General features: G+C 31.5%; 1 protein-coding gene across 3 annotated transcripts in view; it reads right to left on the minus strand.

Moving 5' to 3' along the window:
- Positions 1-347: 347 nt before the first annotated feature.
- Positions 348-20,405, minus strand: part of LOC145304892 (neo-calmodulin-like) — a 96,234-nt gene continuing 76,176 nt past the window's right edge. Inside the window, exons 2-9 of one of the 3 annotated variants that reach the window (XM_080146713.1) lie at positions 4,791-4,892; positions 4,164-4,244; positions 3,891-3,964; positions 3,646-3,731; positions 3,066-3,149; positions 2,833-2,870; positions 2,374-2,435; positions 348-902 (exon numbers count right to left, since the gene is read on the minus strand). In XM_080146713.1, the coding sequence (XP_080002839.1) occupies positions 841-902; positions 2,374-2,435; positions 2,833-2,870; positions 3,066-3,149; positions 3,646-3,731; positions 3,891-3,964; positions 4,164-4,244; positions 4,791-4,885 (582 nt within the window). In that variant the 5' untranslated portion in view covers positions 4,886-4,892 and the 3' untranslated portion in view covers positions 348-840. Of the gene's footprint in view, positions 903-2,373; positions 2,436-2,832; positions 2,871-3,065; positions 3,150-3,645; positions 3,732-3,890; positions 3,965-4,163; positions 4,245-4,790; positions 4,893-7,381; positions 8,060-8,453; positions 8,492-8,924; positions 9,009-9,443; positions 9,527-9,710; positions 9,785-10,050; positions 10,248-10,312; positions 10,418-20,405 lie in introns of those variants that run through there. The other 2 variants (XM_080146714.1, XM_080146715.1) reach the window with 2 other exon arrangements.

The raw sequence follows: 20,405 nt of genomic DNA on the forward strand, positions 1-20,405 counted from the left end.
TAAGGCTAGGAACAAGATTTTTTGAAACGTTCAAAAGTTCCTGATTCTACTCCTCAATGCCTTTCCTCGGAGCACCATGAAGCCACAGTTATGATTCAATAAATTTTTGACACCCATTTACAAATAGCAATGCAATTGAATGTCTGGTCGTCAGCGGTTTAAGATAAATTTTAAATCATTGAGAGGTATAACAATCATTTGCAGAGCCCCACTTTGGTCTCAGTAAAAAATGTCCAAAGTCGACCCACCCTAATAAACATGTTAATGATTAATATGATTTAGATTAGTAAATATATTTATCACACTAAAATCTATGATAAAATCACAATAAGTTAAATATTTACTAAAATAATATAAGAATATTGGTAAATAGAATTAGACAATAGACATATTACTAAAAAAAGAAAATCATGCCGAATTAAGGGCCCTTAAAACGTTGGAAAGCCAAATCCATCAAGATAAGTAAGCAACATTAAAGACATTGACAAAGCATTGAACTAAAGTACAAGAAATCACACAACATATAATCATAAACACTTATTTTTTTGATATGTAAAAATTCTAAGCTTTATAGATGTGTTCACAGTAATAATTGAGCTTTAGTTTCAGAAGGTACTTATTTGATTTTAATATTTTGTTTCAGTGGTAAATGAACAATGATTCTTAAACAAAGTCAAGGCAAAGTATTAGTTGAATACTGCTCTAATTCAGCTAACAATAAAGATAATTGATAAATGAGAGGGAAAATTTTAGTTTGCAGTTTTCAGTCCAACTATAATCTGTGCCTATTCATTTTTGTCTTACGGAATTTTGATGTATTAGAAAGTTATGATTCGATGATTAATCTTCATGAGCAACAGCTGTTTCACTTTCTTCTTCAACCTCTTCTCCTTCACCTTCATCTACAATTCATATTGAAATTATGGATAGTATTATTTAGTTTTGGCTTTATAAGAAAAATGTGGTTCTGTTGTTATAAAAGTTGTATAAAATTAAATCTTAGGGTAGATTGTTTGCATCTTTTTAAATATTACTAAGAAACTGGTGAATCAGATGTGGAAGATGCCTATTTGCATAGGAATGAATAGGAATGTAGGAATAATGTCAATAAAGTAAATAGAAAATGTGTTAAGAGCTATGCCAAAAAACTTTCATAAAGTACAGCAGCTTTGTATTGATAGTGGTAAGACAAATGACAATTTATGTTAAACATTCATTTGACTTTTAATTTACATTATTTTGAATGAAACAATTTGTTAAATAGGATTATGCTCTACAAAAGTTAAATTGTTAATACTATCAGGTCATAAACAGAAGATTACTTTTGATGATTTTGGTAGTTGTATTTTCCAAAATTTAATTTTGACAAGAATTGAAGGTTGCTATTAATGAATATTGTAATTGGCAAAGCATTTTAAAGACAAATATACTTTATAATATTTTTTTAAAATAAATAAACAGTAGAGTATAATTTTTAGTAGCGAAGCTACTCTATAATTAGCTTTGTCCGTCCGTCCGTCAGTCCGTAACGCTATGGGGGAAATGGGATTTACTCAGCCCCTATAAAAGATAGAATTCTGAAATTTTTTGACATTATTCCCATCAATAAGGAGCACAATTAACTATAAAACATTAATGGCGGTCGGACAGCTTTTTAGCAGGTTTTAGGCTATTTTTTTATTTTCCACATTTTTCCTCATATCTTTGGTGTTTATGGTCCGATTTTCAAAATTTTTTCAGTTAGATATATCAAAATTAAATTTTCCGTCGTTTAGAGACCCAACAATGACGGCCAGACTGCCTTTTTGCAGGTTTTTGGCTATTTTTATATTTTTTACATTTTCCCCCATATCTTTGGTGTTTATGGTCCGATTTTCAAACTTTTTTCAGTTAAAGATATAAAAATTAAATTTCCCATCGTTTGAAGAAAACAACAATGACGGTCAGACTGCCTTTTTGCAGGTTTTTGGCTATTTTTATATTTTTTACATTTTCCCCCATATCTTTGGTGTTTATGGTCCGATTTTCAAAATTTTTTCAGTTAAAGATATAAAAATTTAATTTCCGGTCATTTGAAGAAATCAACAATGACGGTCAGACTGCCTTTTTGCAGGTTTTTGGCTATTTTTATATTTTTTACATTTTCCCCCATATCTTTGGTGTTTATTAATCGATTTTCAAAATTTTTTCAGTTAAAGATATCAAAATTAAATTTCCCGTCATTTGAAAAAAACAACAATGACCGTCAGTCCCATTCACGAAATTTTGTGCTTCGCTACTTATGGATGTTGTCATCCTTGTTACATAATAAATACTTGTGAATTTGTTATTAAAAATTAACAATTTCACCATCCATAAATATTATATTTATTCCTTGATCTTTAACTTCATCAGGTTCACCTTCATTCTGTTGCTCACAGCACTTGGATTTTCTTCTAGAATTTAAAGATTTGTGATAGATTGGATAGCCAATAAAAAAAATTTATGTTTTTTTTAAATGATAGGTCTATAAAGATATTTGAATCTTTTAGGGTTGAAAAGTCTGATGTCATAAAAAGTTAGGGACATGAAACCTGAACTAACTATAAGTATTTAGCACTGGTTGCTTAAATAAGGTTAAATAATAGTGAGTGGCACTGACTTCCTAACTTATATTTTGTTTAAACTAGCAAATGGCAGCTTAAGTGGAAGTTTAACGTAACAGTCATATAAAAATATGAAGATTTGACTAAATATGTTAATTTGTAATAAGAGCTGTAATGCTTTAACAATTAATTAAGATCAAATGTTCTTTAATTTTATAATCTTTGTCTAACACTTTTTTTTTCTTACCTCCTGTTCATCATTTCACAGAATTCTTTGTAGATGATCTTAAAATATACAAGAACTGATTTTTGTTCAACTGTGATATAATGAAATTTATTTTAAAGTTTGAGAAAAGTATTAATTTGAGACATTTTAAAGAAATATTAAAAGCTAAATTCTTGATAAGTAAGTCACATCCTCAGTTTCTAGATCATTTATTTTTTTTTAATATAAATAGATTTTAAGAATAGCAGCTTTACCTCTCCTTCCTTTGCTTTTCCAATTCTTTGGAAAACAGCATCCACCTGCTTCTCTGTTAGGCTCTGACAGTGAGACATAAACTCCTTAAAATGGATTTTGTCAGAACTTTTTTCTTTACAATACTTAAAATTAACAGTAATTCTGTAATCAATATTTTACAACCACACTTTGATTAAAAATTCAGAATGTATTTATTAATTACCATATTAGGTTCTTTTCAGAAAATATTCTAATAATTTAGTTTTCAGAAAGAATTGATTGTGGCTTTATTCCCTAAAGATATTTTGTCCACAAAGATTATTTATCATGAAATAAATATATATGAAAAAGTTGATTCCCATGAAATAAATGATTTGCCCTGAAAATAGCCTAAATAACGACTAAGCTGCAAGCCTTTACTTTTTAAAATTTTTCTTCTATTTAGGAAATAAAGACCTACCAAGGATTACACATGCCAAGTTGAAATTTGGATTACAAGTGCCATTTGCGCATTGATTACGAGACTTTTTAATTATTTAGTTAGAGAATTAGTCAAATATTTGTTACATATATACATTCATAAAATATTCTTGCAGCTACCTCCTTAGAGATCTTGCCATCATGGTTATGATCAAACTGTTGAAATGCTCTTTTGTTCACAGTTTCTGGGTCATCAGCGGGAAATTCTGAACATTTTCATGGTTTTTTTATTTATGATAAATTTTTCATGTGTGTAATGGGAAGACATGAAATTGAATATTGGATGTTAGAAAATGGAGGCAAAAATATATTACAATATTTCATTTATGTTATATGAGTTTAGTTTCAAATGTTAGCATTTTTACCCATTATTTCTCTCCAGGTCAAAGTTCCACTGTGGTCTTTGTCCTTTCTCTGAAACCAACTTTCAATGTGCTCCCTGAAAATAAAGTTAATTAGATGTAAATTTGTTTATAGGAATTATAAATTAGTCAATCAAATTTTCACAATATTTGACAAATTGTAATATTCAGAATTTTCAATCCAAATATCCACCTGATTGCCTTTCCAGTACTTTTGGCTCCTTGATGCAATGTTTACCAGTATTACATCTAGCCCTACCCATATTCTAAATTTACCTGTCTGTCTCCATTCCAGAATCTACAGCAGCTTGATATAATTGCTCTGCAGTAATGTGTCCTGTCCCATCCTCATCAGCTCTAGATCAATTTTAGTTTAAATTAAATTTCTAACAATTTTATTCTTTTCTGACCTGCAAAATCTTTAATAGTGATAAATTAAAATGCAATCTGTATAAATTATAATAGGTGACATTTAATTGAATATTTACTGCATGAAGAGGTATTCGCCCTTAACACACCAAGCCCCACTAATATGCAGCTTATACCAATAGCCAAATCAATTCGGGAAAAAATCACGAAACCTATACACGTTTTCAGTTGTCGTTGTGGGGCAACACATTGTAAAATTGACGACTTCTCCATTTGCCCCCCAAATATTATTTTAGATTTATTTCACTTGTTGGTTATACCTTATTCCTGAATAATATGAGCCATCTGACAATTTTTTTACTTTTCTTATATACCCAACACTTAATGGAATAACTTTATCTGTTAGTGCAAGCTTATTGTTTACACTTATACATAAAAAAGATGCTAGCAAAAATTATTTTAAATTTTTTTTTATATTCAGAAAACACACCTCATTAAACTGTTAAATTATTTGAATATTTTTGGAAGTTTCACCTGTTGAAAAGCTTCCAGAGACAATCTGTCCAGTGGTTGTCCTGGTGTTCCTTAGAGGACCTGGCAAGTGCAATCACTCCAATAGCTCCTGGCATTTTTATCTAAAATTAAAAAAGGTGTAACTTGTTACTACAAGCACAGGTTGGATGTATTTATGGTGTTTGGCCGGATAATGATGCACTTCATTAGCAAGATTATATTAAGAGCCTAAGACTTGACGGTGTAACTCATCTTCTATGGCTTTTTCAGGTAAATAAATACAAATTATTGAGTCAAATGCTCTCATTAAGTCTAAAATGCACTAATATCAGTATTGGCAAAACTGATATTCGAGAGATGGAAAATACTTGAAAATTTCTCCTACAGCAGTGTTTATATTTGGAATTTAAAAGGTAATTCTCATATGGATTTTGTTTCAATGTTTGCTTTTCTTGTTCAATATCTTTGAAATTATACTCCAATTATTATTATAATCAGAAGAAAAATAAACAAGAAAATGCTTGTTGAAATAAAAAGGTATAAAACTTCAATTTCCCAAAAATAATTGAAAAGATATTTAAACTACAAGTAAATGAATAATGTTTTAGGTTATTTTGAAAACACAAAATTGTTAACATTTTTATACTATATGAACTTATTACATATCAATACTAAAAAAACAATCACTAATTTGTAGCTAAAACCTTATATGAAACTATTCCTTTACAACAACGTATATTCTTCTATATCAAAGTTAATAATGAAAGTGAATTGTGAGTTGTTTACAAACATTAACTTTTCGAGGTTGGAACCACTTAACCGAACTTTTCCAGACTAAACTAAATTATTCTAAACAAGTTTTAATGTTCAATAAATATTGTATTTGAAAATTGCTATACTTTCCATAATTAGGATATGTCAGCATGCTGTATGTCTAAATTAGTTTAAAATTAGGCATGTTAATATTTTCCTATTTGGGTATGTAATGCATAAAATGTTATAAGTAGATAAAAAAAGTCTGTTTTTTCTTAAGAATCTTTTATATACAGTCCGTTTTACACTTTAATATTTAGTGTTTTACTGATTTATAAGAACTTTTTGGTTCTTTACCTATAATGACAATGAAAACTTAAAGTTATTTTGTTAAATGTCTTGATTACAATTTCATGAATAAAATGTTTTGATTGTATCCTGCTTCTTTGTATGTATGCAGTCTTGTTTTAAACTGATTTATGAATATTAAATTTTTAAATGGTTCCTATCCTGGTAGTACAGGATTTATGTACTGAAAAAAAGTCAGAATTTAAATTAAACTTTTTATGTTAAGAAAGAGGTATTGCAATCAGGGAGTAAGGGAGGGGACAATGGATCGAATATTCAATTTTTAAGTAGTCTCAGACTTTGGGGACTAGCTTAAAGGGAATGTGCACGAATACAGCAGATTCTTACTGATTTTGGGGACTTGCGCATCAATGCCCCGCTAACTAGCTGAGCTAGTTTTGAATATGCAGACAGAAAAGTTTGTTTTTTATCGCTGGTTTTAAAAAATATTTTTTCCCAAGAAAATGTCTTTTCATGTATTGAAACTCTACTGTGATATTTATGTATTAAATAATCTAAGAACCGCTTGAATTTTGGGGTCAGTTATAAATATATTAGAAGGGTTGAGGGTGGTTTAAACAAGATTTTTCTAGTGATTAATTACAGAATGTTTACTACATTGTGATGTGTTGATAATTTAATTTTCAAGTAAATGATTTTTTTCTTAGAACTAATTTTGTTCTAAATTAGGTTACCATGATCCCCTTACAATTTTGGTAAAATTTTCTTGAAAAATCTGGTTTTCGTTGCTTTTCAGCGAACCCTCTTAAATTGGATTAATTGCCCATTGGTTCCTCCCTTACTCCCTGTATTGCAATGCATGGGGTAATTCGACATCTTTAGTTTGATTGGCTGAAATTAACTGTTTTCAATGGATTTATTGTACTCTTAAGACGTTCGAACGTGTTCCATTTATTATATTGTTGATGTTTTTCTATATATGATAACATTCAATGTAACATGACCACTATTATAATCAAAAGGGCCATAGTTCGATGAAAAATTTTCTTCTTTTCTTTTACAGTATACAAATGAAATACCCCACTGATTGCCAATGCTAATGCATAGTACATTTATATTTTTACTAACAAATTTTATGCTTATTAAATATTTATTTTATAGCTACGCAATTAATTTCAATGACTAATTTCTTGTAGGGTGCTTTCACTCAACATCCCTGTCGAGCAATAAACTCACCCCCCCCACACCCTTATTTATGACCAATGAGTGCATCTCTCTAACTTAATTCAATCTTGTAAAGATCATAAACTTGCTTTTCAAATTAAAGAAATCCTTAGTAGGGTTTGAAATTTCTAGGATAATTCAATAATATCTAAATAAAGACGGTAAGATCCTAAATGTAGAAAAGATTCACTTTTAAAAAATCAAATTAGGCAATTTTTTATAATAAACATATTTAAGGGTATTAGAAAGCATGTTCACCATTGATATACAATGTTGGTATGGTAATAATAACGTAATGGAAGTAAATAAAAGCATATATTGTTATTTATACATTTATTTTAATTTAAAATAATAAAATACACAAAGATAGAATAAAGAAATAGCAAAACAACCTTTTTTAAAATGACATGCAAAAAAAAAAGTTTGATACAGTATCATCAGTACGTGATTTTAAAGTTTTTTATTGATATCCTTATTAACTTTTTTCAATAATATGAAAATTTCAGGATTTTTAAAATTATTTTAAATGTATGTTATTATGAATAATATGTACACAAGGACAATTGAATATCTTTTATTAAAATTACAGTGCATAAAAGCTAAGGTAGTGTGTTGAATTAAAATAAAATTGTGACTATAAGCTTAAAGTATTACCATTTTCTTTGCACTATCCTTCTTGCCCAAATATTTTTATTTGCACCATTTGATTTCTTTTACTTTAACAGTTTTTCCAATATGGTTTATAAACCGATTAATATCCGCTGTATTATAATACTGAAAAATCATGTATGTGTAGCCTAGCATTAGAAAAAAATTTTTAATTTTAATATTTTTTATTTTAATAATAGTGGAAAGCTGTCTAAAATACAATGCAATAAATAACTAAATCATTTTAATCTTCATCAGGTATTACAGTAGTTTCTGTACAGACACTGCTAGTATCATCTGATGCTACATATGCTTCGCTTCGTTGCCCAGTTTCTTCTCTAGTTTTGGATTTTCTTCTGGTATGAAATAAATTAAAGAAAACTTTAAAAAATTTAAGTTTACAATTATAGGATATTTTAATTTATTAGTAGGTAAAGTCAAGTCGATTATAAGAAATTAAAGAGGATTTTTCAAGTAGTTTATTTTTCATATTTTTAAAATCTGTCTGTTCACATAATTTCTAAATGGACTGACTCTGACTTCAAAGCAGAGTAGGGACGTCCAAGATTTTTATTTTGAGGGAGGTTAAATGAGGTTTTTTTAAGGTTAGATTGGAGTAAGCTAATGTATTTTTGAAAATTTTAAGGTTAAAATATGGGTTTTCAAAGATTAAGGGGGGAGAACAGTGAAAACCCTTTTATCCACCTCAAACCTTTAGATGTCTATGACAGCTGGGCTACTAAATATTACCTCCTGTTCATCATGTTGCAAAACTCCCTGTAGTTTATCTAAAATAACATTGAGAAATTAATTATCAGGGTGTCCACTTTACAAATGTAATGCAGTTCATGGTAAAATGTTCCTGAGCTGGATCTTTAAATCATTTCAATGGTGATCTAAACCACCCCGCGCGAAATTTCAGCCAATCACAGCTGCGTATTTTAAAAATGCGCCGCGGTGATTGGCTGAAATTTCGCGCGGGGTGGTTTAGATCACCATTGAAATGATTTAAAGATCCAGCTCTGGTAAGCATTATGTCCAAAAGTCTTTGAACTTTAAAGAGTGCTAGCTGACAGACGGCAAGTGCATCTAGTAGTGTCTTTTCTTTAGTCCCTCTTTAAAAAGAATGGGAGAGAGGTTCTTTGGTTTATCCATCACTAAGAGGAATTATAATGGTAAATCTATGTTAGTCTGTATTTTTATACACATATTAAATATTACCTCTCCTTCTTTTGCTTTGCCAATCCTTCTGAATACCATGTCAACTTGTTCTTCTGTCAAAGTCTTAGTAACTTCCATGAATTCCTGAGTAAACACAGTTTTGTTTTAATTGACTATCCTATTCTATAAAGTAGTAAGTTGTAGGTGTAAGTGTGCGTCTGAACTTTAAAGATTTTTTAATAAAATTGAATGTTAGTTCTGCAGTTTTTGATAAGTTGTATAGGTCAAGGGGAGGTTTAATGCTATTAGCAAAGGTGAATTTCTTCAAAATACTTAAAATGTATTTTAATCAGAAAAAAATTTCTCCTGAACTAGTAATGTGGAATGGAATATTTTTCAGACTGAGACAAGCTTTGTGTAAAGTTTATACAATATGCTTCTATTTATCAATAAAACATTGGATTGGAAAGATTTTCTACAGCTTACCAAGTTGGATCTTTGTGAATAATATATGGAGCAACTATTCCTTTGATTTTAAAAATTCTTAGAAAACACTTTAGATAGAAATTTTTAAGTTACCTTTTTTGTTATCTTTCCATCTCTGTCCTGGTCAAATACTTTAAATGCTATTTTGTTGACTTCATCTGGATCCACATAAAAACCTGTTGTGATTTTTATTATTAGTTTATTATTAGAACCAGGCTAAAAACCAATTGTCTAAAATAATCTTAAGTTCTATGATTAAATTATCATAATATACCATTCTAAATAGAATTTTTTCTTACTTACTAAAGTTTATTCAAGTTATGAAGATCAAATTATACTACATTAGCTGATAATTCTTACCCAAAACTTCCATCCAAGTGAGTGTACCATCACGATCAACATCTTTCTTTGCAAACCATTCATTTATTCTTTCCCTGTTATAAAAAAAAATTAGTGTTAATTATGTACAGTAGGCTGAACTAAAGTATTACACCAGCCATACTCAAGAAAGAAGCTCAAACATCCAGCGCAGCTAGATATATCTTCTTTACAGTTAAGTGTCTTGTATCTTCTTTATTTGTCTATCTTTCAATATACAACCAGCTCCATATCGGTCACCTCTTATTTAGTATATTCTATATACTTATCAGTGTCTATTATATTGCAGCATATTATATTTATATTCTCTTCATCTATCTACCTGTCAGTATTTATTCCTATCTCCAGTGCAGCTTGACAGATTTGATCTACAGTAACATGACCAGAACCTTCTTCATCAGCTCTAGACATATTGGAAAATTACAGGATTCACTTTGTTCTTAATTATTTTCTTTAAATAATGCAATTTAAACAATACGGTTGTGGTCTTGAACTTTCTTAGACCTTAAGTATCCACCCCTAAAAAACAAAATTAATAGTATATTAAAATTTTCTTTTTCTAAGTCTGCTAGTACAAATTTAACCTGTTGAAAAGTTGCCACAAAAGTTCTCGCCTACTATTTTCCAGGTGGGTTTCTGAAGATTGGGCTGCCGACAGACTAACAGCACCACCAGGCATTTTTAATTCTAAAATTTTACAAATTTCTTTACTTGATAGTTTTACAAACACAGCTATAACCAGAGAATATAGTTTGGTTAAAAAAGTTACACTGAAAAATAAAAATAAGCTGTTATGGTTATTCTTTCTACTCGTTTTGAATACCATAAAGTAGTTAACTATTGTTTTTATTGTAACTATATTTTTTAGCAAACATATTTGGGTGTAATATAATTTTGTTATATAATCAGGAAAAAAGCTGAATCGTCATTAATAGTTGTCATAGAGGTTATAGGCATAGACGTCCAAGTGATTACCCCCCCCCCCAAAAAAAAAAAAAAAAAATTGGGATTTTCAATTTTTACCCCCCCCCACCCCAAATAAAAAAAATGCCTCTATAAAATAAAGATTACCCCCCATAGGCACCCCCAAAATTTTTATTTTCAACATTTTACCCCCCCCCCCCCCAAACAAAAAAGCTTGGACGCCCCTGGTTATAGGTATATGTATAGTACATAAAATGTTATTAAAATGGTAATTTGTAATGTGAGAACTTCCAGACAAAGAGAATAAAATGAATTAGATAATTGGTTGCTACATATCACAAAAAATGTTAGTTGCTAGCTTAAACACAATGGTTTTGATACTGAAAACTCAAAAAGTATAATTTGTGATCTAACATCTTATGAACAACCAACTCTTAAAATGCATTTCTTTCAGCTTAAGTAACAACATCTTTTGGTACTAGAATCAACGGGAATAGTCCCTTTCGTAACATAAGTGGCGATTCGTCGTATTTTTAAAATGGCTTTTTATATGTTATTTTAGGTTAGGTTAGGTTATATTGGGTTAGTTGATTGTCCCACAGGGTTAGGTAATTGGCCCCACAGGGGCTAGAAATAGGAGAAAAGCTACTGTGAAAAATACGAAGAATCGCCCCATAAGGTGCGATGTTACGAAAGGGACTATACCCGAATCAACCAATCACCTTCTAGACAACTAGCTGGTGTATTTACACTTTGTGTATCCATTAGTTAAGGAACTAAAATAATAAATTAAATACTCAAAATAGGTTTGTGTGTGCACTGTACATAGTGTATTCCATATGTTGTTGTAAAGAACTATAACTTAATTCTGACAAATTTTACTACCCAATTATTATAATCAATATGTGTGTTTTGTAAGTGTTTACCAATAGCATGGACTAAACTAGCTTCTGAAACTGTTATATATTTTTTTTTAATTAAATCATTTACCCATAAACTTTCTATTTCATTATAGAACTTTGGGAATTAGTGTAATAAACAGCCCAATGTGCCCTCTCTCTCTGCACATGTTTAGTTTTAATATTCATTTCATCTTATCATCTTTTTAGGTTCAGATTAAACCAAGTTGTTACAAAGAATCTACTAAATATTTAAATAGCTTTAGAATACATAGAAAACTAATGATCTAATTACACAACCATGAGAAATTGCACCTGTTTTTTTGTGACATGCTACTGCACAGTACAAGTTTGTTTAATGGTGTCTTATAATTATTTCTTTTGTTGATAATATACGTGGATATTATGACAGGGGAAAATTGTCGTCAAATTAGCTTGCTAATAAAGACCTTATTTTTTGGTCAGTTCGTTCACCCAGTAGGAGAGGATGGTAGGGGGTCGTTATTTAAGCCAGCTACAAGTTTCACTTTCTGAATTAAGTACATGATAAGCTGGTGTGAGGTCAAAGTTATATTAAATCTATGATAATAGTTTTGACAATGAACATACCAATATTAATTGCATATTTATTGTTTTTAAAGGTTTATGTATGTTTTCATCCTTGTTTTAAAGCATAACATAACCATAACGACTATAGAGTAAGTATTAACAATAAATACGTAGTAGGCTTTCCATTTTATGGAGTAATACAATTCTTTTTTCAAAATACACTTTAAATAAACCAAGAACAATGATATACATATTTTGTTGCAAAGCTATTCTAAGATTATAAATAACCGCCAGTGTAAATAAGAAACGGTATGGGGCCGGGTGACGTGATTTTCTGGGTTAATATATTCAAGATAACAGGGGAAAATTTGTAGTCAATTTAGCTTGATATTGCGGACACTTTTTTTGGTCAGTTCGCTCATCCAGTAGGAGAGGAGGAGATTGGGTATAAAGGGTTAATGGGGGAGATCGTTGTTTTAGCCAGCGGCGAGCATTACTTTATAACAGTACATGAAAATCTGGTGCAACATCCAAGTTATAATTTCCAAAATATCCATACTAACATGCGTCCCATTATTTTGTATTCATAAATTAATGTTATTCTGATAATGATATTTTCCTCAAAATGTTGCCCTATTTGTGAGTTTTAATTTTATATTTAAACGGCGGAAATGTATTAGTACAGTTTTTTTGGTCCTTTCCTCTATGTTTCTACATTGATGTTATTTTTATGGTTTAGCAAAACCTAAATCAAATGTTAACAAGGATGACAACATCCATAAGTAGCGAAGCTCAAAAATTGTAAATAGACATCTGGAAATGATCTATAGAGTATGTCATAAAAAACTTCAATAATGAAAATCACGAAACCTTGTAAAAATGTATATTGTATGTATAATGGTCTTTTCAAGCATTATAAAGACTTAGATTTTAACGTTTTTCTTATTAGCTTAATGCTTGAAAAGACCATTATACAATATACATTTTTACAAGGTTTCGTGATTTTTATTATTGAAGTTTTTTATGACATACTTTGAATTCCAAACCTTGTGTAGGCTGTTGAAAGCAACCCTAGCCTTATCAATCCTGTTTTTAATATCAGCTTTTGAGCCATCTTCACTGCTGAGAACACTCTCCAGATAGGTGAATTTGATACTTTGTTTCAATTGTTCACCATTTATTGTTATACTTTGATCAGGATTTGTAGGTATATTCATAATTTCGGTCTTCTTGACATTAACAAAGAGCCCGACTTGTCCTGCATATTTGACTAGTCTATCTGTCTTAGCTTGTAGATGTTTGATTGTTTCTGAAATCAGTGCCAGGTCATCAGCAAAAGTCCAGATCTTCTATGTGTCCTAGTATGCCCAGCTGGAGACCACGTTTTTTGTCCTCGGTGGTTTTCTTCATCACCCAGTCAATGACCAATATAAATAGAATAGGTGATAACATGCATCCCTGTCTAACTCCTGTGCTTATTTTGAAAAAATCAGATGTCTTGTGGTAATCAGTATTTCAAAAATCAGATGAAAAGAATGCTTATAACATGAACACAGTAAAAGTGTCGGACTGATTATGACGTAAAAAAAAATTAGCCAATGAGAGGCCACCATAAATTTTACCATTGGTCAATAATGGCCTCTCATTGGCTAATTTTTTTTACGTCTTAATCAGTTCGAAACTTTTACTGTGTTCTTATAACATACAAAAACTTTTGTAAAAAAATAAAAAAAATTGCATGTTTTAAATGGCCATACGGACTTTCTAGTAATGTTTATAGAGTTGCTACGTTTCTTTGCTTGTTATAGGAATCATCATGCAAAGTTTGAAATCGATAGGACAATTCTAACCTGGTCAAATTACCGAAAAAAAGCTAACTGTCCCGGACAGACAACCCAACACTAATTATAGAAAAGTTTCGCTTTTATAAATGTATAGATTAATATGGGGTGAATCAACTGCCTTCCCTATATTCCCCACGCCCAAACTAGGGAAGAAGCAATGTACTGAAAACAAAAATATGCGTACAAAGAAATAAATATCAAAATGATAAAATTATTGTTCATTGTTGATCTAAATGGATAAGACAATTGGCGATAAATTGATGTACAATGATGATACGCAAAATAAACCTTTCTTTAGATTTTAATTAGTGGTTATAACATTGGACTCTTAATGAGCCAACCAATCAAAATTCAATAAAATCCCCAAAAGTTGTAATAAGAAAACTTTGGGGACTATTGTAATAAACAGCCCAATGTCCCCTACCTCCCTGTTTGTTCATGGAAGCGAAATAAGACAGGAATTGCACATTATAATCAATTTAACATTGACAATGAAATTTAAAGTCTAATAATCTTAATGTTCAAAAACCCATGAAAAAAGGGTTTACACAAGTTATGTAAAAGTACGTACAGCAATAAATTCTTATTAAAACGCGAAGCTTTTCTATAGACAAATACAATTTCTTCGCTTAACAATGAGGTAAACGAAATTTATAAGGAGCATAACTCCAGCCCCCCCCCCCCCCTCCCCATGTCCCTGATTAAGGGTCCACCTAAATCACCGTCAATCCTTATAAGAAAGTAACAGGATGTCTATATCAATATGACGAAAAAGCTTTACTCTTGATTAACTTTATCAAAACATATGAGAAGCTACCCTGTTAAGGAGAACTTGATAGGTTCAGCGGTTAGCGAGATCCTTCGGCACAGACAAACATCTTTTTACCTTATTATAAGGATATGTTTTCTTTATGTTGGTGCGCTACTTATGAAAAAATCTCTCCTTGTTTGAAAGTTGAAAATGGTCTGGCTTGTAAATTATCCCTAATTTATATAAGAAAATTGTTACCATGATTTCTTACTTTTTAGGGGCTTCAAACAGATTAAGGGCCACTGGTATAAAAACATGTATCACGTACTGTCCATTTTTATAACAATCAAATAAGGAACGGCTAAAAAATATTTTTGGAATGATATTAGACAGGAACGTCCAAGGGTGGGGGGGGGGGGGGTAAATAATAGTTGATTACCCCTCCCCCCCCCCCCCCAAAGAATTTTGGGGTGCCTAAATTATTTGATTTTTAGTTTTTACTACCCCCCCCCCCTCCTAAAATTAAAAAAAAACTTGGAAGTCCTTGCCTCTTTGATAAAAAAGTTACCCCCCCCCCCAAAAAAAAAAAAATGAATGTTCAATTCTTACCCCCCCCCCCCAAAAAAAAAAAAGCTTGGATGTTCTTGATATTGTAATTTTTTTTAACAAACAACTTTTTCTTTCCTATTTTGGTAAACCTGCATCTTTAGAATCATCCGCGAAAAATGGCAGCCGATTAAAGTAAACCCACTAAAGCCGGCTTTTTATTTGAAAATCAGCCGCAGATAAGCCGACATTTCATAACAATTCTATTGGCTAGACGTAGCAATATAAACCTGACCTTAATATCTTGTATTTTTTTCAAATTTTCTTAATTACTTTATTATGTTTAACTAGCGGCTTCGCCCCTAGCCTCTAGGCTTTTTTGGGGGGGGGGGCGTGGGGGTGTCCCATCCCCCCAAGAAAATAGCTTAAAACCATCACAGGACCAATAGGTATATTCCCTGAAGAGTAGAGCCCAATCGGTTCAGTGGTTACTGAGATCTTAAGCTTCAGACAGACAGAAAGACAGACAGACATCGTACTACTTATTATAGATAACAAGATTTGTCTTACTTTAATTGTAGCGGTTTTAATACCGCAACAGAAAAATCATTTTTAAAAAAAAGTGTTTCATAAAGACTTCATTTAAAACAGCAACTCCCCTGACAACTAGCGAACGCGATAAACATCAAAATCGTTTTTTTTTATCAGATTGCTATAAATTATATTACTTCTTACTTTTGCCCTATTCTCTAAGAAATTTCAGTCATTATCCCCCTCCCAACCCTAATACAATTAGGATTTTTACAATTTATCGTCCACCACCATATCCAAACTAAAATATGCATAAAAAATACGTTTTTCAAAATTTTATTTAGTGGTCCACTAACAGTTGAAGGGAATTACTAAAATTTTCTATTTTTTTCCAGACATGAAATTACTGTGAGGATGATCAACTGAAAATTGATTGCCTATTTCTTCCTTAATTTCCGAAGTTGTACTACAGTTAACCCAAATATTGCTAAACCTATTTTCAGCTACTCCGGTCAAAGGGAAAAGAAATATAATGTACAAACGATACATAATATTATCCATTCAAAATTTTATTTTTTTAAATTTTGACTTTTTTCGAAGTTTGAAGCTTTTTTAGCTAGTAGTGAACATTGAAATAGGATGAGAAAATTATGTACAAAATCGGAAACTCAAGTTCAGCTGGCCGTAAGGATCCAATAAAATATGTTTTCTCCTTCCTCCTAGTTACAGAAAAGGCTATACATACATTCCAACAAAATTCCTTTTTGCATATAATATTGATTTTAAGCAAACCTGGAATAAGGTATAGCCAACAAGCAAAATAAATCTAAAATAATGTTTTAGGGCAGAAAAAAAAGTCGTCAATTCTACTAAGTGTTTCCCACCAACGACAGTTGAAAATTACGAATAGGTTTTTTGATTTTTTTCGAAAGAAATTTCATTGTTGGTAGTATAGATGTAATCAATTAATTTAAGAAATTTTTAATTCGTGATGATTTCTTACTGAAACAGTTAGTATCTCCCTGTGGAGCTTTGCATATATGTATTTTTAAAAGAAAGTGTGACCTAGAAATCTATCTAATTTATCAAAACATCTCAGAGATGAACTATTTTTTTTGTGAAATGCGGAAACACCGCAAAAAAAGGGTGAGGTCGATGAAACAGCAATTTTTTTCTCATAATACGCTTATATAACCATATTTTATGCTCACAAAAAAAGTATATAGTAAGCAAGGGATCTAAATTTCCCCTTCTTTAAATTACAATTAGTGGTTGAAAAGTTTAAACACTCAACCTAATGAACCAACCAATCATAATTAAATAAAGTTTCCGACGTAGCCAACGAATAAGAAAACATCATAATTTGGGGGCTAGTGCAACAAACAGCTCAATGTCCCCTCCCTCCTTGGAACTAAGCAGTTTTAAGAATTACATTAACGAGTGTTTGTAAAATGCTCACAAACCCTCGAAATTTATCTGGTGTAAGTGACAAACAAATAGATGGGAATTTTATAAAAAAAAATCTTAGCAATCAGTTGAGTGACCTCAAATTGCAAGAAATTTTTAGCTTCAGGCACATTTTATCAAGATTTGTGTACACTAAAAAGGTGTACACTTTTAGGAGTACTATCAAGAACAAAGATAAAACTAGCGATTGCTCCTCAAGCATCTGGGGACTCTGTCTTTGGGGATTTGTGCAATAAACAGCCCAATGTCCCCTCCCTCCCTGAAAGATGGGTGCATGTTTAGCGGAAAGACAAAGTAAGTGATAGAGTAGCTCCGCTACTACAAAAAAGAACTTTTTCCTAAGTTTCAAATTTAGCAAACAGACAGGGCTGTTTTAGATAAAGAAAAACTAGCCGCTTGTTTGTCAAGCTGCTCTAATTGACTTATCCTATTACATAAAGTAACCCTTTTTTTGCCATACACTGACTTGATATGGTTCTCCTTCACAGTGAAGCTTCTGAAAGCTCCAGGGTAGGTTTATAACAATTTTAGTGGAGAGTATCTCCAACCTTCAAAGAGTAAACGCCCCTAGAAAAAATCCCCCCACAATTTTTTTTCGATTAAACTTTATAAAACTTGAAAATGGGGGGCGGGTCGATTTCTTCCCCAGACCTTAAGTGCCCCTAGAGGCTTCTAGGGAAAGGGGGGGGGGTGTAGCCGCTAGTAATAAATATTTCAAAAGCAATTTTAGATCAATTTTTCCTTATTCTTTGCATTGCTGTGGTAATTTTTCCTTACATTCTTATTTGCAACAATTTTATTTTTGTGGAAATTGATTAATTATGTGCAGAACAAGAATAAAGAGAAAAAAAAAATAATAAAAAAAATAAAAACATATTGATCAGAGGCGTACATTCATCCCTTGGGAAAATTTAGAGGGTTGGACAGCCTTCCATGTATGCACCACCCTGAACCTCTTTTTGAACCCCCTTGAAAGGTGTTTACACCCCCTGATATGTATATTGCCCACTACATCGCCCTTAAGCACGCCAGCTATGTCTTTAAATATCACTATATTTGACAGAGACCTCTATTTCCTTTGACTATAAGACAATTGCCGATAAATTGATGTACATCTCCAATGATGATACACAAAATTACCCATTCTGTAGCGTAAAATAAGTGGTTAAAACTTTATAAACCAACAAATTACTATTCACTAAAGTCCCTAAAGTTGATATGCCAACAAATAAGAAAACGTTATTATAAAATTTTGGGGACTAGTGTTATAAACAGCAAATTTTTCCCTCTCTTTCTGAAGTCCATCTGACTTAAAAGAACCATAAAGGGGTAGAAACCTGAGGAGATACAACACATAGTTCGAACAATCCAGTGCTTTTGCCTTAAAGATGCCAGGCTAATAGAGAATCTAATTTTGTACAATTTACATAGTTTGAAGTAAGACTTACAAAACAAAGTTTTCAAACACAAAATATCAATTTCACTTTTCGGGGGATGTGATTAGTTCGAAGCTCTGTCCGACAACTCGTTAAAAATGGTTCCTTTTGCTGCTATGTTAGATGCGCGACATAAATATTTAGAGTAGGGGGAATGCCTTGGCCCTAAAAAGGAACAGCTCATTACCATGCACAAAGGTCGTGCAATCTAAGAGTTGGTTATCTGATGGGATGGTACCCAGGGTAAAAGGTGACATGGAAAGGTCTTTTACCCAAAGCGTCACCAAGCCCCCTAGGCATCATCATGTACTTTAAACATACATTCTCGGTCCACTGGGTATCTTATTTCGCCTTTAGGGTTAAAAAAGAAAGTCTGTGTGAGTTTATAGTACAAATACATATATAAATATATAAGTGCATTCCTCAAAGAGAGGGGAAATAATTCTGAATAAGGGCAGGGATATAAAGGGATAAGACAATGGTATATACATTAATTATAAATTATCCGTTCTGTAGATCACAATTCGTCGTTGAAATGTTTTGACACTCAACTAAATGAACCGACCAATCAAAATTCAATAAAAGTCCCCAGAGTTGCCTAAGAAGACGTTATAATAAAACTTTGGGGACTAGTGTAATAAACATCTCATTTGTCCCTCCCTCCCTGGACAATCCGTTCAAACTTTCAAACAAAGAACGTGCAATCTACAGTTAACTGAAAACTAAGAAAAAAAAATTTAAAATGTACATTTATTATAAATGTTTTTTTTCATGATTTTTTTTCTGTGTCCCGCAAGTGCACAATCCTCTTTTAAACTTTCTAAGTACTTTTATAAATGGTATAGGTGCTTAATACTTTTTTTCAAACAAATAGCTTCGCAACTAACATCAAGGAACTTCGCTTTCATAGGAGCATATAAAGACTTATTCTGTTTTGGAGGTTGTACTGAACATACATTAAACCAAGGGCGTCAAAGCTTTTACATTTGTGGGGGGGGGGGGAATTCAAAATTTAAATTCATTTTGGGTGATAATCTTTATATCATATAGGCAAGGACGTCCAAGCTTTTTTTTTTGGGGGGGGGGGGTATAATCTTCCCTTTTCCCTCCCCCCCACTAGACGTCCTTGCAATAAACCATGGTCATCTTTTTATGGGAAGAGGGGATTGAAATATCTCAATGAGGAGGTAAGATAGGACAATTTTTTTTTTTTGGGGGGGGGGGGCGGGTGGATAGGTCTGGGATGTTGTTCTTAAATTGCCTATTTATTTACTCTAGAGAAAATTTGTTGTAAAGTTGTAAAAACTCAAATTTAAAGCATAATATATATTAAATTAACCTGATTTGTAAAAACATAAGGTTTTAATAGTTATTTCTCGTATCGTATTATAAACGGCTTTCCGTGGATATAGAATGTACAATTATAAGATTAAAACTAGTTTTTTTAGCCCCGTTTACCGGCTTAAAAAAACTAGTTTTAATCTTATGATTGTACCTATATTCGTAGAAAACTGGATATAATACGATGCTAGACATAGTTTTTTCGTATGGATGAGAACCGGTTCCTATCCACTGGATTCGAATGAATACGAGAATAGTTATTTCTCGCATCGTATTATAAACGGCTTTCCGCGGATATAGAATGTACAATTATGAGATTAAAACTAGTTTTTTTAGCCCCGAGGTGCCAAAGGCACCGGCTAAAAAAACTGGTTTTAATCTTATGATTG

Source organism: Acartia tonsa, chromosome 2 (assembly GCF_053477335.1).
Source record: "Acartia tonsa isolate MP-2025a chromosome 2, ASM5347733v1, whole genome shotgun sequence".
In the NCBI taxonomy this organism is placed as follows: Eukaryota; Metazoa; Arthropoda; class Copepoda; order Calanoida; family Acartiidae; genus Acartia; species Acartia tonsa.